This window comes from Protopterus annectens, chromosome 2.part0 (assembly GCF_019279795.1).
Source record: "Protopterus annectens isolate FY-2018-M chromosome 2.part0, PAN1.0, whole genome shotgun sequence".
NCBI classification, from domain to species: domain Eukaryota; kingdom Metazoa; phylum Chordata; order Ceratodontiformes; family Protopteridae; genus Protopterus; species Protopterus annectens.
In genome coordinates, this window is record NC_056728.1 from 27664994 (window position 1) to 27677154 (window position 12161).

The 12161-nt window shown below is 39.9% G+C and overlaps 1 protein-coding gene across 1 annotated transcript in view; it reads left to right on the forward strand.

The window, feature by feature from the left end:
* The window catches only part of FTCD (formimidoyltransferase cyclodeaminase), a 258515-nt gene that overhangs the window by 212936 nt on the left and 33418 nt on the right, over positions 1 to 12161 (forward strand). Inside the window, exon 13 of the mRNA XM_044060511.1 lies at positions 3682 to 3777. Within this exon, the coding sequence (XP_043916446.1) occupies positions 3682 to 3777 (96 nt within the window). The remainder of the gene's footprint in view (positions 1 to 3681; positions 3778 to 12161) is intronic.

The following is a 12161-nucleotide window of genomic DNA, read 5'->3' on the forward strand; positions in this document are numbered from 1 at the left end:
TTTTGTTTTAAAACTGAAAAAAAACTCCCTCTCATTCCAGGATGAGACTTGCGTACTTGCTCAACATGATACATTTATGCATTTAGTTCTAATAAACTCCTTTATTGATGTAATCCTCCTGCTGTAATGGTACTAAGTTTCAGATTTGTTCTTTGGTACCTGGGTTGTGGATGAAAGGGATCCTGGGACCAGTTCACTTGGTATACAGAGTGAAAGAATGAAATGGCATCACCTACCCATTACTGCATACCCAAATGTATGCATCTGGCCAAAAGGAAGAAAAATCTACTCCGTACCTCTTCCTTATTCTGCTATGTCCATATGAAGTATTCTTTTTTTTTTTTAATTTTTTTATACCCTTTATCTTGAGCTGTAATGAGTAACATTGTTTCACAGTCTGATGCTTGTTTATGGCAGGTACTTTTATCAAACATCCTCAATCCCTCTATTGCACACAGTCATGGCTGTCCCATTGCCCTCAGCAAATGTAATTCAAACCTTTCCCCATCTCCCTTTGCCTCCTCTTCCTTAAAGAATTTGGAAGTAATTAAGCTCTTCTAAGCATGTGTGGTTAATTTCTGGCCCCATTAATTGCTGCAAATGCTTCTCATTAGGGAAACCGTGACAATGGCGTTAACATAGGATTATCTCAACTCCTATGGTTGACAATTTAGTGTCTTAGTTGCAAATGCAAACCATGTTTTTGCAGGGGGCAAGCCCCCTACCCCCTCCACATGGGGGGGCACCCATTGCTGATTATATATACCAATTCTGACATCCCACTAGTGGGGGTAAAGGGCAAATTCTTCAATCATGACTACTGTGATATGTCAGCACAGTTTGACAATTTTTTAATCTGCATTTCCAAACCAAGCCAAATTCCATTACTGTTTGTCTCATCTTGACAGTCAATGTATCGCAACTGGCATATTCACCTTCTAGCATAAAATGCTTCATTCAGTTTCTTACTTAGACCACCAGATCCTGTATGCCTCCATTTTTGTTGTAACCTTCCTAGTAGATGCTTTCAGTCCTGTCCAGCAGATGTACTACATAGCAAGTCTGGGGGTAATTTTTACTTTCTCCCCTCTTTCATAAACTGCCCCTAACCTACTTGATATTGGTTTATTATATTGGTGCACTTCCACATCCCATTACTTTTCCCTTTTGCACACTAGGATTTGTGCCCAGGAATTGTACCATTAATACATGTATAATCGGCATTACAATAGTAACATTACAATATTTAACATTGGATTGTAAAAAATGTAAGCATTCTAAGATGGCTTAAATTTTTAGACATAAAGGCTTCTATGGTTAGGGTATGCTAATTTCATAATGCATTTCAGAGTGCTGTAGATTGTTGCATGACATAAGGACTGCATGTGATCATGTCCGTGTCAGTGCCATCTACTAGTAATTCTAGCTACGCATTTAACTTTTTTTTTAGACACAGGCACACACTTAATATAAAACCATATTAATATTTTTTCTGTTTATACACACTTTCCATGTTTTATAAAGTCTCAGTCCAACATTCACTCTGTTCCTACCTTCCCTTAAACCCTACTCTTGAATATTAGCTTGCATGTATTGTTACCCACAAATTCCATTTAGTTTGCTTCTATTTTCTAAAGATCCCCTCTTCTAGTTTATCGCTTTCAAGGTGTTTAATACAGTTGTTATAGATTTCCATCTGTTATCAGGTGGGTATCAAAACTGGCTCTCTGGAACCCACCTAGTCAAACTAGGGGAAGCCACCTCTAGTAGTAGACCTGTAACAAGCTGTGTACCCCAGGGATCGGTCTTGGGGCCTCTGCTGTTTGAGGATATACTTGTTGCAGGCCACATCTAGTGGGCTATGGCTGACCAAGTTTGCAGATGACTGCAAGCTGGGTGCTGTCAATTCCCCTAGTGATGTGGACATCCTCCAAGAGGGTCTTACCCAAATGACTGGGGCCAGAAGCATGGTCTCAAGCTGAATGCCAAAAAATGCATCCTCCCTTTAGGGGAGAAATGACATCCCCACAAATCACATTGTGTGCTTGGTGCCTTATCAATAAGTTGAGGGACTTGGGAACCCAGTTTGATAGCAAACTGACTTTTGATCACCATGTTGCCTCCATTGTACAGAAAGCTTTCTACATGGCCCACCTCATTAGTAAGGGTATCTCATCCAGGGACAAGGTGGCCATAACATGCCTGTAGTCTTACTTTATAAAGACCCATTGAGTACAATGCCCCTTTCGGCATGTACCTCACAAAAACACATGCAGCAGCTAGAGACAGCAGAGGTTTCTCACCAGGACAATCCAGGGCCTCAAACATGTACCCTACACAGGTTAGAAGCCCTGTCCCCTCTACTCAGTCTCCTACACTCCTCAGAGGTGATCTCTGGCATACAAAGCAATCTTGGACCCTGCCCTGATGGGACTGCTGCATATCTGCAAGTCTAGCTCCACTCTAGTAACCCACAGGTGTGACCTCAACCTAGTCTGTGACATCAATAGGACTTGGGACAGATTTGTGTCCCAGAGACTGCCTCTTGTGGAATAGACTAAGCAGAGTACCTCATTATAACCCTTTAAGTGCAGCCTGGATAACTGGATGGGGAACAAAATACATCCCTGGGATTCCACTAGTGTCCCTGCTTGACAGTGGCATAGGATGCGGATTTGTTGGAACATGGGCTAAGTTCTTGGCTAGGCTTGTAAGGGCTTCAGGGCCAATAGTCTAACTTCCTAGGATCCTATTTTCTAGTAATTGCTTTTTTGGCAGCAAATAGAAATCAAGGCATTGCCTAGTCAATACAGGTGCTGTGCCTAAAAGCTGGAGCACTCTGTAGGGGAATCAAATCTGCCAACTCATTCTACTTGCTAAAACAAGCTCCCAGTTACCCCTGCACTCACACTACTATAGCCATCAGTTGAGGAAAACTGACTTGTGTCTGGGGTATAAAAATACCTGTGCAAACACTTCCAAGCAAATATTCTAAATCTTCTGAACTTTGTTGCATGCTAAGGAGCCATATGTCTTCCAAACTGCTTTTCCAGTCTCTTCCCAGTCTTTTCTAACCTTTGGTTCTTATAGTTGTCATGTAATATTTTATATTCCCAACTAATTATCCCCTTTTCAGTAGCGGCTTCTGTTCTAAAGTAGACTAAATTCTACCAGCACAGGTGTTTCACTTGGGACTCTCATCCTTTTCTGTTTGCCGTACTCTTGATATCCTTCCCTGATGAGGAAGGTCATCTGTAACCTGCAGTCAACACTTGGCTTTATCCCACTTGCCTTTCCCTCTACTTATTTTCTCCTATTACTTTGGTTCCTTTTCCAGTTTTCTCCAGCACATTCTAGCTCCCTCTTTCCTATTTTCTATACCCCTGCTTGCAGTCATACCTGTTGGTGAAACCTTTGTGGTACTCCATGTACTATTAAACTATTTCAGTATTTACTAGGCATGATTTTTGTTTGTATGGTGCAGTATTTTGACTGCCCTGTGTGGTGGTGCAGTTAATTTTATAATCCGTTTTACCTCAAGAACTACTTAGGCTTCCTGTGATTACATAATCAGTATCTCTGTATGGCCTTAAACATACAGTAGGAATGACTGCCTAGTATAAGAAAGAAATGCGTTTATACAACATACATTCTAATATGTAATCTATTTATTTGTTTAAGGTCGCTGCCAAAGCATTAGAAACGGGAGTGTTTGGAGCCTATTACAATGTTCTCATTAACCTAAAAGATGTAAAGGATGAAACATTTAAGACACAGGTAAGTTGTACTCTTAAAAATATTACAACTTTCTCTTCACTCGTAGTTATTAGATTTTCTTTCCAAAGATGGCCTTTTAATTTTGCATGTGGGGGTTTGCTCGTGTAGCCTTCTATTAGGATGGTTGAACAGTTTTGTCCATGCTCTCTGTGTGCTACATTAGCAACTTCTGTAATGCTGCACTATTGCGACTTGAGAGCATGCAATTCATTTCTAGTAAGTAATGAATGCATTTGCTGCACTTCCTATTTGTTTTGATTAATTTTTCATGTTTTCACAATCTGAGAATAGTACTTTTTGTAGTAAAGCTTTTTCAGTACAGCAGATTAAAGCCTATTTACCTGTGTCTAAATGTGCAGTTATATATTGTACATAGTTTCCAATAAATGTGACTAGCAGTAGCTGTGCAGTCCTGTTAAGGCTAAATTGTCATGGACTCAGATTTCAAGCAGCAGTTCTGTCCAGTTCACCTTTAAGATATGGCTGCACCCACCTGTGTAACTTGTACAACAGTGCTAATTAATTTTGAGGCATCTAAACCTTTCTTGTAACCTAAGCAGTGCACTTTAGAAGGAAAGGTTTATCCTGCAGAGTATACAAACCTCATCCATGTCCATATTGAAGCACAGCTTGGATCCAAGGATAGGAAACAGATTTACCAGATGTCTGCCCCTACACAGCTTCTAAATGCTTTATCCCATGTGTAGGACCCCTAAAAATCCTCTATGGCATGATTCTAGTTATTACTAAGGTACTATATAATATTGACCATGGGATGGGTAAGGCCAGTCTAATATCAAATGGTGTAGGTAAATTTAAGCACCAAATGGAAATTGGCTAGGCTTTAAATAGTCCTCCAGGGCAACTAGCCTAGTATTTGCCTCTGAGCCTATAAAAGTGCTTCTTTGCAAGATGTTGCACAGAAGACTAGGAAGGTCAGGAGGGAAGGGCAGAGAAGCAAATTATCTGCAATGTTTTTTTGTTTGTAGGTAGTACAATTTTCGTTGCATCTGACTGCTTTTGTGCTTTAAAATCAGTTTTTCTAAGAGGTGGTTCACCTTTACTGAATGTAAAGGCACCATTCACTTTTGCCAGACAAAACCCACTTTGAGTTGTACCTTGACAGCCGATTGCTAGTAGTCCTCCCACCATATTTTTGACTGTTTGCCTGAACAAGTTCTCCATTTCTCATCATAATGCAGAAGCTCTTGTATAGAATCTTTTTGACCTGAAGGCCATTTGTCTGCAGCCTACTGCTTTACTGCTACATACATGCAGATTATCCAACTTGTTTGATTTTTTTTTTTGTGTAACTTAAGCAATTTTTCTCATTTGACGAACTTTGTTCCCACTTTTTTAAATGGGGACATTGTCAGCATTACTTGGAATAAACTATCTTGTATTAATGTGCACATTTTCAGACTTGGTTTATAGATTTCTGTGTTTTACATTTTATAATTCCAGCTTCATTTAGCTTTAAGGCAAGATAATGTTGTGTTGAGCCTCATGTCAGATTGGCCCTAGGCTATACTGAAGTTCTGTGCTGCAGAACAGAGGATGCATTTATTTATTTTTTATTTAACATTTGTTTACCGGGAAGATTTGACTTGGAACGAAGCCAATTTTCAGCAGAGGCCTGGGGAGAAATGCTCCAGACGCATGTCTTTGAACTGTGGGAGGAAATTGGAACACCCGGAGGAAACCCACACAAATGCAGGGAGGACATGGACTCCACACAGAAGGCACCCCAGCAGAGAATTGAACCAGAGAACCTCTTGGAGTGAGGAGATTGCTACCGCTGCACCACTGTGCCACCCATTTATAGAATGAGGTTAGGTCATTTACTGCTATCAAAGTCCTTTCCAATGACTAAGTGGTAGTACTACACTTTGTACCATTTAGGTTACACACACTGATGCACTCTACCATGGCAAGCACATTTAAACTAAAAAGTCCTGTCCGAATGATGATGGTACATGCCCGCAAAGCAAACCTGGACAATCTGTGCCATTTTAAGAGAACCTACGATTAGCATCACTTTTATAGGTTCATATATTGGTTGGTAATAGGCTATCAGCCATAGGGCCTATACAAGCCTAGCCATAACAATTCCCTGGCTATTTCTTCCCACAATATTTACTTCCCTGGACCCCTGTCTAGCACAGTGACTGACATGATCCCCGGGGTGAATTTCCTTTCTCCCATCCAATTGTCAAGGTTCTTTTGAAGAGGGCCAAAGAGGTGCTCTGCTTGACCTGTATGGGCAGTCTGTTCCAGTGTCTGGGAAGTGTCTGGGTCAGGAACCTATCCCTCCAGCATGTTTTGATTTATTGTGATAAGGTTTATATCCCTGGAGGCGTGTGGCTCTGAGGGATTGGGATTTTAAGTGTAGCATGTCCAACAGCTCTGGGTTTGATATGGCCTTGTATTTTAAGCAGAGATCACCTCTGAGTAGACTATATATGCGACAGTTTAACTGGAGTTTTTTAAGGTGGTCCACATAGGGCATCTGCTTTAGGCCTGGGATTCTTTTAGTGAGGTATTTCTGCGGCCTTTCCAGTTGCAGGTGAATTAAGAGGTACATACCAAATGGGGTGTTGTATTCTATAATGGGTCTGAGGGATGAGTACAGTGGGGCAATGACCTCCTTTTTTCTGGATGAAAAGCCTTTAGTGATGGTGTGCCACCTAGGATTTCCTGACTGTGGCAATGTGGTCATCGAAGGTGAGACCACTGTCCACCTGTCCAAGTCTCATCACACATTCTGTGTTTAGTGTACTGCCACCTATGTGGTAATTCATGGGTGCATGTTTTTTCCCCAAAGGGGATAACTATACATTTCTTGGCATTGAGCTTGAGCCCATGGCTCTGGCACCCAACATCTGTTTCTGTAAGGCCCTTTTGCAGAGTATCCACATCATTTGGAGATTCAATGATGGCTCCCAGTTTGCAGTCATCTGCGAACTTGGTTAGCCAGGGTCACTTAGTATTGGACTATACTTCAGAGAAGTAGATGCCAAAGAAGAGTGGTCCCAGGACTGAACCTCGAGATACTCCACTTGTCACTTGTCTTGAGCTGGATTTGGCTACTTTTACAGTGTGGGTTCTGTCAGTAAGCCAGTTGGCAACCCATAGAGAGACATAGGGATTAATGCCCAGCTTAGTAAATTTATCTATGATTCCAGAGTGGGGGATGGTGTAAAAGGCCTTGGCGAGGTCCAGATAGGCTGTGTGGACTGCCTTACCTTTGTCCCACAGCTCTGGAGACTGATTCAAAGGAGTCAGTCAGTTTCAGGAGATGAGATCGGCCCTTCAGGAACCCAAACTGGGTGGGATCCAGTGTTTGAAGGTTGCCAATGTCTTTGTTTATAAGTTCAATGAGAAGTACTATGGCCTTGCAGATCAGGCTCGTCAGACTGGGGTGGTAGTTTCTGGGATCCGAGGTGGGATCCCCTTTGTGGAGCAGGATAACTGTAGCTGTGCGCCACTCAGTGGGCATGAATCCTGAGGTGAGGCTATGATTAAACATGACACTTGGGCGAGGTGCCAGTTCATTTTGTAGTTTATGTAGTACACAGCCCGGGATGTCATCTGGTCCAATGGATGCTGTATTCTTAGCTTTGGAGAGTGCATTTTTTACCTGTGTGGTCGTTATTACTGGAATTTGGAAATCTTCCGGTATTGAGATGGGCCATTTAGGGGGTGAGAGGGGGGTGAAGTTGGCACTGAATCGATCTGCCAGAATATTGGCAATATCCTTGGGATCAGTATATTTAATGCCATTCTGTTGTAGCTCAGAGCAGATCTGAGCATTGCCATTTAGATTCTTGACATAGTTATAGAATGCCTTGTGGTTGTCTTTGGAATCTTTGGCAATTTTATTTTCGTAACTAGCTTTGGAGGATTTTGAGGAATCTCTGCTTCTTAGGCTGGTAAGGGAGGTTTTTGCATCCTAGGAGTTTCCTATTTTCTGCAACAGTTTCTTCCTTTTGTAAAGTTTATGGCAGGGGGCCACCAGATTGGCTTCATTTTTCTGGAGGAGAGCATCTTGGTTCTATTTGGGATGGCACGATTCATGCATGAGTGGATGTGCTCGTACAGTGCTTTAGTGTAGGACTCGGCAGTTGAACTTTCAGTTCCCATCTGCATGGGTGTCATGAAGTTTGCTACTTCTGCCTTGAGTAGCATGAAGTTGGCTTTGGAGAATATTTTATAGAGATTTCCTTACTGGGGGGTGGGATGTGGAAGTTAAGGGTGAATTAGCTTAGTCTGACCTGACCGAGGGGGTGGCCATAGGTGTGGAGCATAGATTTCCCATGCTGGTAATGACCCGGTCTAGGATATTGGAGCCCCTTGTGGGACAATGGAGTAGTTGATCCAGGGCATTGGAATTTATGAATTCTAAGAACTGTTGGGCAAAGTTATGAAAGTACTAAATGAAGGAGGCTTTGCTTCATGCACTCCTCAAAACTAACCACCATCTCCAAGGCTGTATAACCTTTCCGCAAGATGCAAGCAAATGCTGTCTACTTAGCAGTAGAATGGTAATCCATTGGATGATTTTCTGAGTCTGAAGACAAATCCGTAGATGAGAGTATGTATTTTTTTCTTGTTCCAGATCCTAATGTGGCTATTAAATGACCAAGTTCTTTCTATCCATTCTTTGTTGCTTTGGGTTAGTTTTAGTGGAAATTTAGCTGGGGCATTTGGGAACTTCCCCTAATCTTGGAGGAGGAAGCATTTGTGTGACAGACTTCCTGTTCCAGGCGCGAAGGCAGCCTGGAGAAACCAGGAGAAAACATGGTTGTCAGCTTTTGCTGAAACTGGAATGGAAGCTGCTGAAAATGTAGTTGAAATGGTAGAATCCCTTACCAGACACTTTTTCTGATGTGGGTGCAGAAGAAAACTGACATTGGAGAAAAAGGAGATTGTAGCTGAGATGGATGCAGAGGAAAACATTCAGAGGAATTTGAAGGAGTCCCCTCCTGAAAAATGCATAACTACAACCCTCCAGTCGGGGGGGGGGGGGGTTGTGGGAGGATTATTTGGAAGAAATGGTAAACCAAAGTGAGCTAGAAAATGAAGCAGGAATTTTATGGTGTGATGACATGGAAAAACAAAGAAAAAGTAGACTGCCAGAGTTAGACAAAAACTTATGCCCAAACTGTTGAAGGAAAAAGAAGAAATAAAGTGTACAGTAAATGTGCGCAGTAAAAAAAAAGTTTGGATAGGTATGAGGTTTAGGACTCTCATAGCACCTCTGGCTGTTAAAGGAAGAGGTAAGAGGATTTATTTTAACAAAAACTTTTTGTAACTTGATATTTGAGACTGGGCAGGCCATGGAAATTTGTTTGGGTGCATATGAGCAAAAGAAATTTTATCCATGGTCAGAATATGTGGTGCAAAGTTTTTACAAAGAATGATCTGGTTTAGAACTGAAGTTGAAGCAAAAGTTATGAAAGAACATTTGTTAACTATATGTAAAGTAATGGTGGAGTAATACTGAAAATGGAAAATTGTATGCATGTACCTACAGTGGATAGAGTATACACACCCCTGTTAAAATGCCAGGTTTTTGTGATATAAAAAATGAGACCACAATAGTTTCAAAACTTTTCCCGCCTTTAATTTGACTTGTAACCTGTACAATTCAATTGAAAAACAAATCTGTTAGAGGAAAAAATATAAACAAAGTACAATAAGCTGGGGTACATAAGTGTGCTCACCCTTAAACTATTACTTTTGTTGAAGCACCTTTTGATTTAATTACAGCATTCGGGCTTCTTGGGTAGGAGTCTATCAGCATGGCACATCTTGAGTTGGCAATATTTGCCCATTCTTTGCAAAAGAACTCCAAATCTGTCCGATATCAAGGGCATCTCTTGTGCACAGCCCTCTTTAGGTTACCCCACAGATTTTCTATTGGATTTAGGTCTGGGCTCTGGCTGTTCCATTCCAAACCTTAAATTTTCTTCTGGTGAAGCCATTCTTTTGATTATTTGGATGTATGCTTGGGGTCATTGTCATGTTGAAAGGTGAAATTCCTCTTCAGCATTCTAGCAGACACTTGAAGGTTTTGGGCCAAAAGTGATTGGAACTGTTCATATTTCCCTCCACCTTGACTAAAGCCCCAGTTCCAGCTGAAAAAAAAGCAACTCCAAAGCATGATACTGCCACCACCATGCTTCACTGTGGGGTTGGTGTTCTTTTGGTGATGCAAAGTGTTTTTGCGCCAAATGTACCTTTTGGAATTGTGACCAAAAAGTTTGACCTTGGTCTCATCAGACCATAGCACATTTTCCCACATGCTTTTGGGAGACTTTATGTACTTTGCAAATTTTAGCAGGGCCTGGATGTTCCTGTGTAAGAAAAGGCTTCAGTCTTGTAACCCTACCTTGTAGTCCAAACGTATAGAGAATATGGGAGACTGTTGTCACATGTAGTACACAACCAGTACTTGCCAGAAATTCCTGCAGCACCTTCAGTGTTGCTGTAGGTCTCTTGCCAGCCTCCCTGACCAGTTTACATCTTGTCTTTTCATCAATTGTGGAGAGACTTCCAGTTCTTTGCAACATCACTGTTGTCCCATACTTTTTGATGACTGTTGTCACTGTGTTCTGTGGTGTATCCAATGCTGTGGAAGTTTTTTATACCCTTCTGACTGATATCTTTCAACAATAAGTTCCCTTTGATGCTTTGTAAGCTCTCTGCGAACCATGGCTTTTGCTGTAGCAGGCAAATGAGTAAATGTCAGGAAAATCCTCCTAAGACAGCTGAACTTTATTTATACCACAGAACACAGTGAAGACATCTAATTGACAGGTGTGTACCCCAAAAGACTTGATGCTGTAATTAAATCAAAAGGTGCACAAAGTATTAGTTTAATGGTGTGCGCACAAAACAAATTTAGTTTACACTTATGCAACCAGCATATTGTACATTTATTTTGTATATTTTTTTGTTTTTCTATTTAATTGTACAGGTTATAGGTAACTTTAAAGATGGGAAAAGTTTTGAAATTTATTGTGGTCTCAGTTTTTATATCACAAAAACCTGGCTTTTTAACAGCGGTGTGTACACTTGTATTACAATATGTTCATGGTAATGGGTTTTGTGAAATACAGGGGTCAAATGGACTTTTGTGGAAAAAATCATTTAATAAAACCAGTTTGTTGAAAAACTGGTATAATGCAAAAATTGTGGCAATACTGGTCACTGGCTAAAATATGAAATAAATGCACAAGAAAATGAAGTTGTACAGGAGAGAACATATTGCAAAAGAAAATGTACAAAAGATGCAACTAATAGAGGAAGTACCAAGGAAAAAGGTGAGGAAAGCTGACTGGAGTACAGTAATCAATAAAAAATTTGGTAGTAAGAGTTGAAGAAAAAAATTCAAAAATATAATGCTTAGAGAAAGTAAAGGGATAAAATTTTATTATTTTCAGCTTTTAAGAGTTAGTATATTAGCCTTAAATGTGAACAATATAAAAATATTTTAAGGGGAGGGTAGGGTAAGTAAACCAACCTGGCAATTCAGGACCCGAAATCCAACAGCAGTATAGTCCACAAGTTTGTATAAATTAGCGGTAGCCAAATAATTAAGTCACTATCTTTATTGAAACCAACAGTAAACCAAACGCTTTCACCCAAAAACTATCGGGCTTTATCAAGGATAAGTGTATAGACATTGCTAAAAACATCCTTAAGTAGTCTAATTCATGTCACATGATGAGACTAACTTATAATTATATCCTGCAGTCATAAAGAAACAATGCACTAAAATTTAAAACCAGGATATATGTATAAATGACTTATAAAAACCTTAATTCAAATTGAAATAAGTTAATAACTACCTAACTATGAAGTTAGTGTTTTAAAGATCATATAAAACTTTAAATATAATCATCCTATTATAACAAATGGGTTAGGAGTTCCTATAAAAAAATGTTGCTAATGACTTATGCTGACTAGCATGTGTATCCCTTCAAGGTTCTGGTCAAACCAATAGAAAGGAGTCCTATTTTCAAAAACAACGCAGTGTCATAAATGCCAATGCAAAAAAATAAAAACAAAAAGCATACAAACAAACTAGTAAAAGTACTGGTAAAAGAGGTGTAAGGGATAAAATGTATGTAAAATTCCCGTGATATCATAACATTAAATATATAAAAATATGGAAATATAAAAATATATAAATATATAAAAATATATTCTATACTATGTAATGTATAAAAAGAGGAGGGTAACTGTAAACATATTGATGTTAATAATAATAATGTTGTTGTTAGACTAGCTTTTCTTAATTTTAAAACACTCATAATATTAATACTATCGTTCAAACTGGGAAACTTGTTAGAATTCAATTTCAATTGCCAATATAG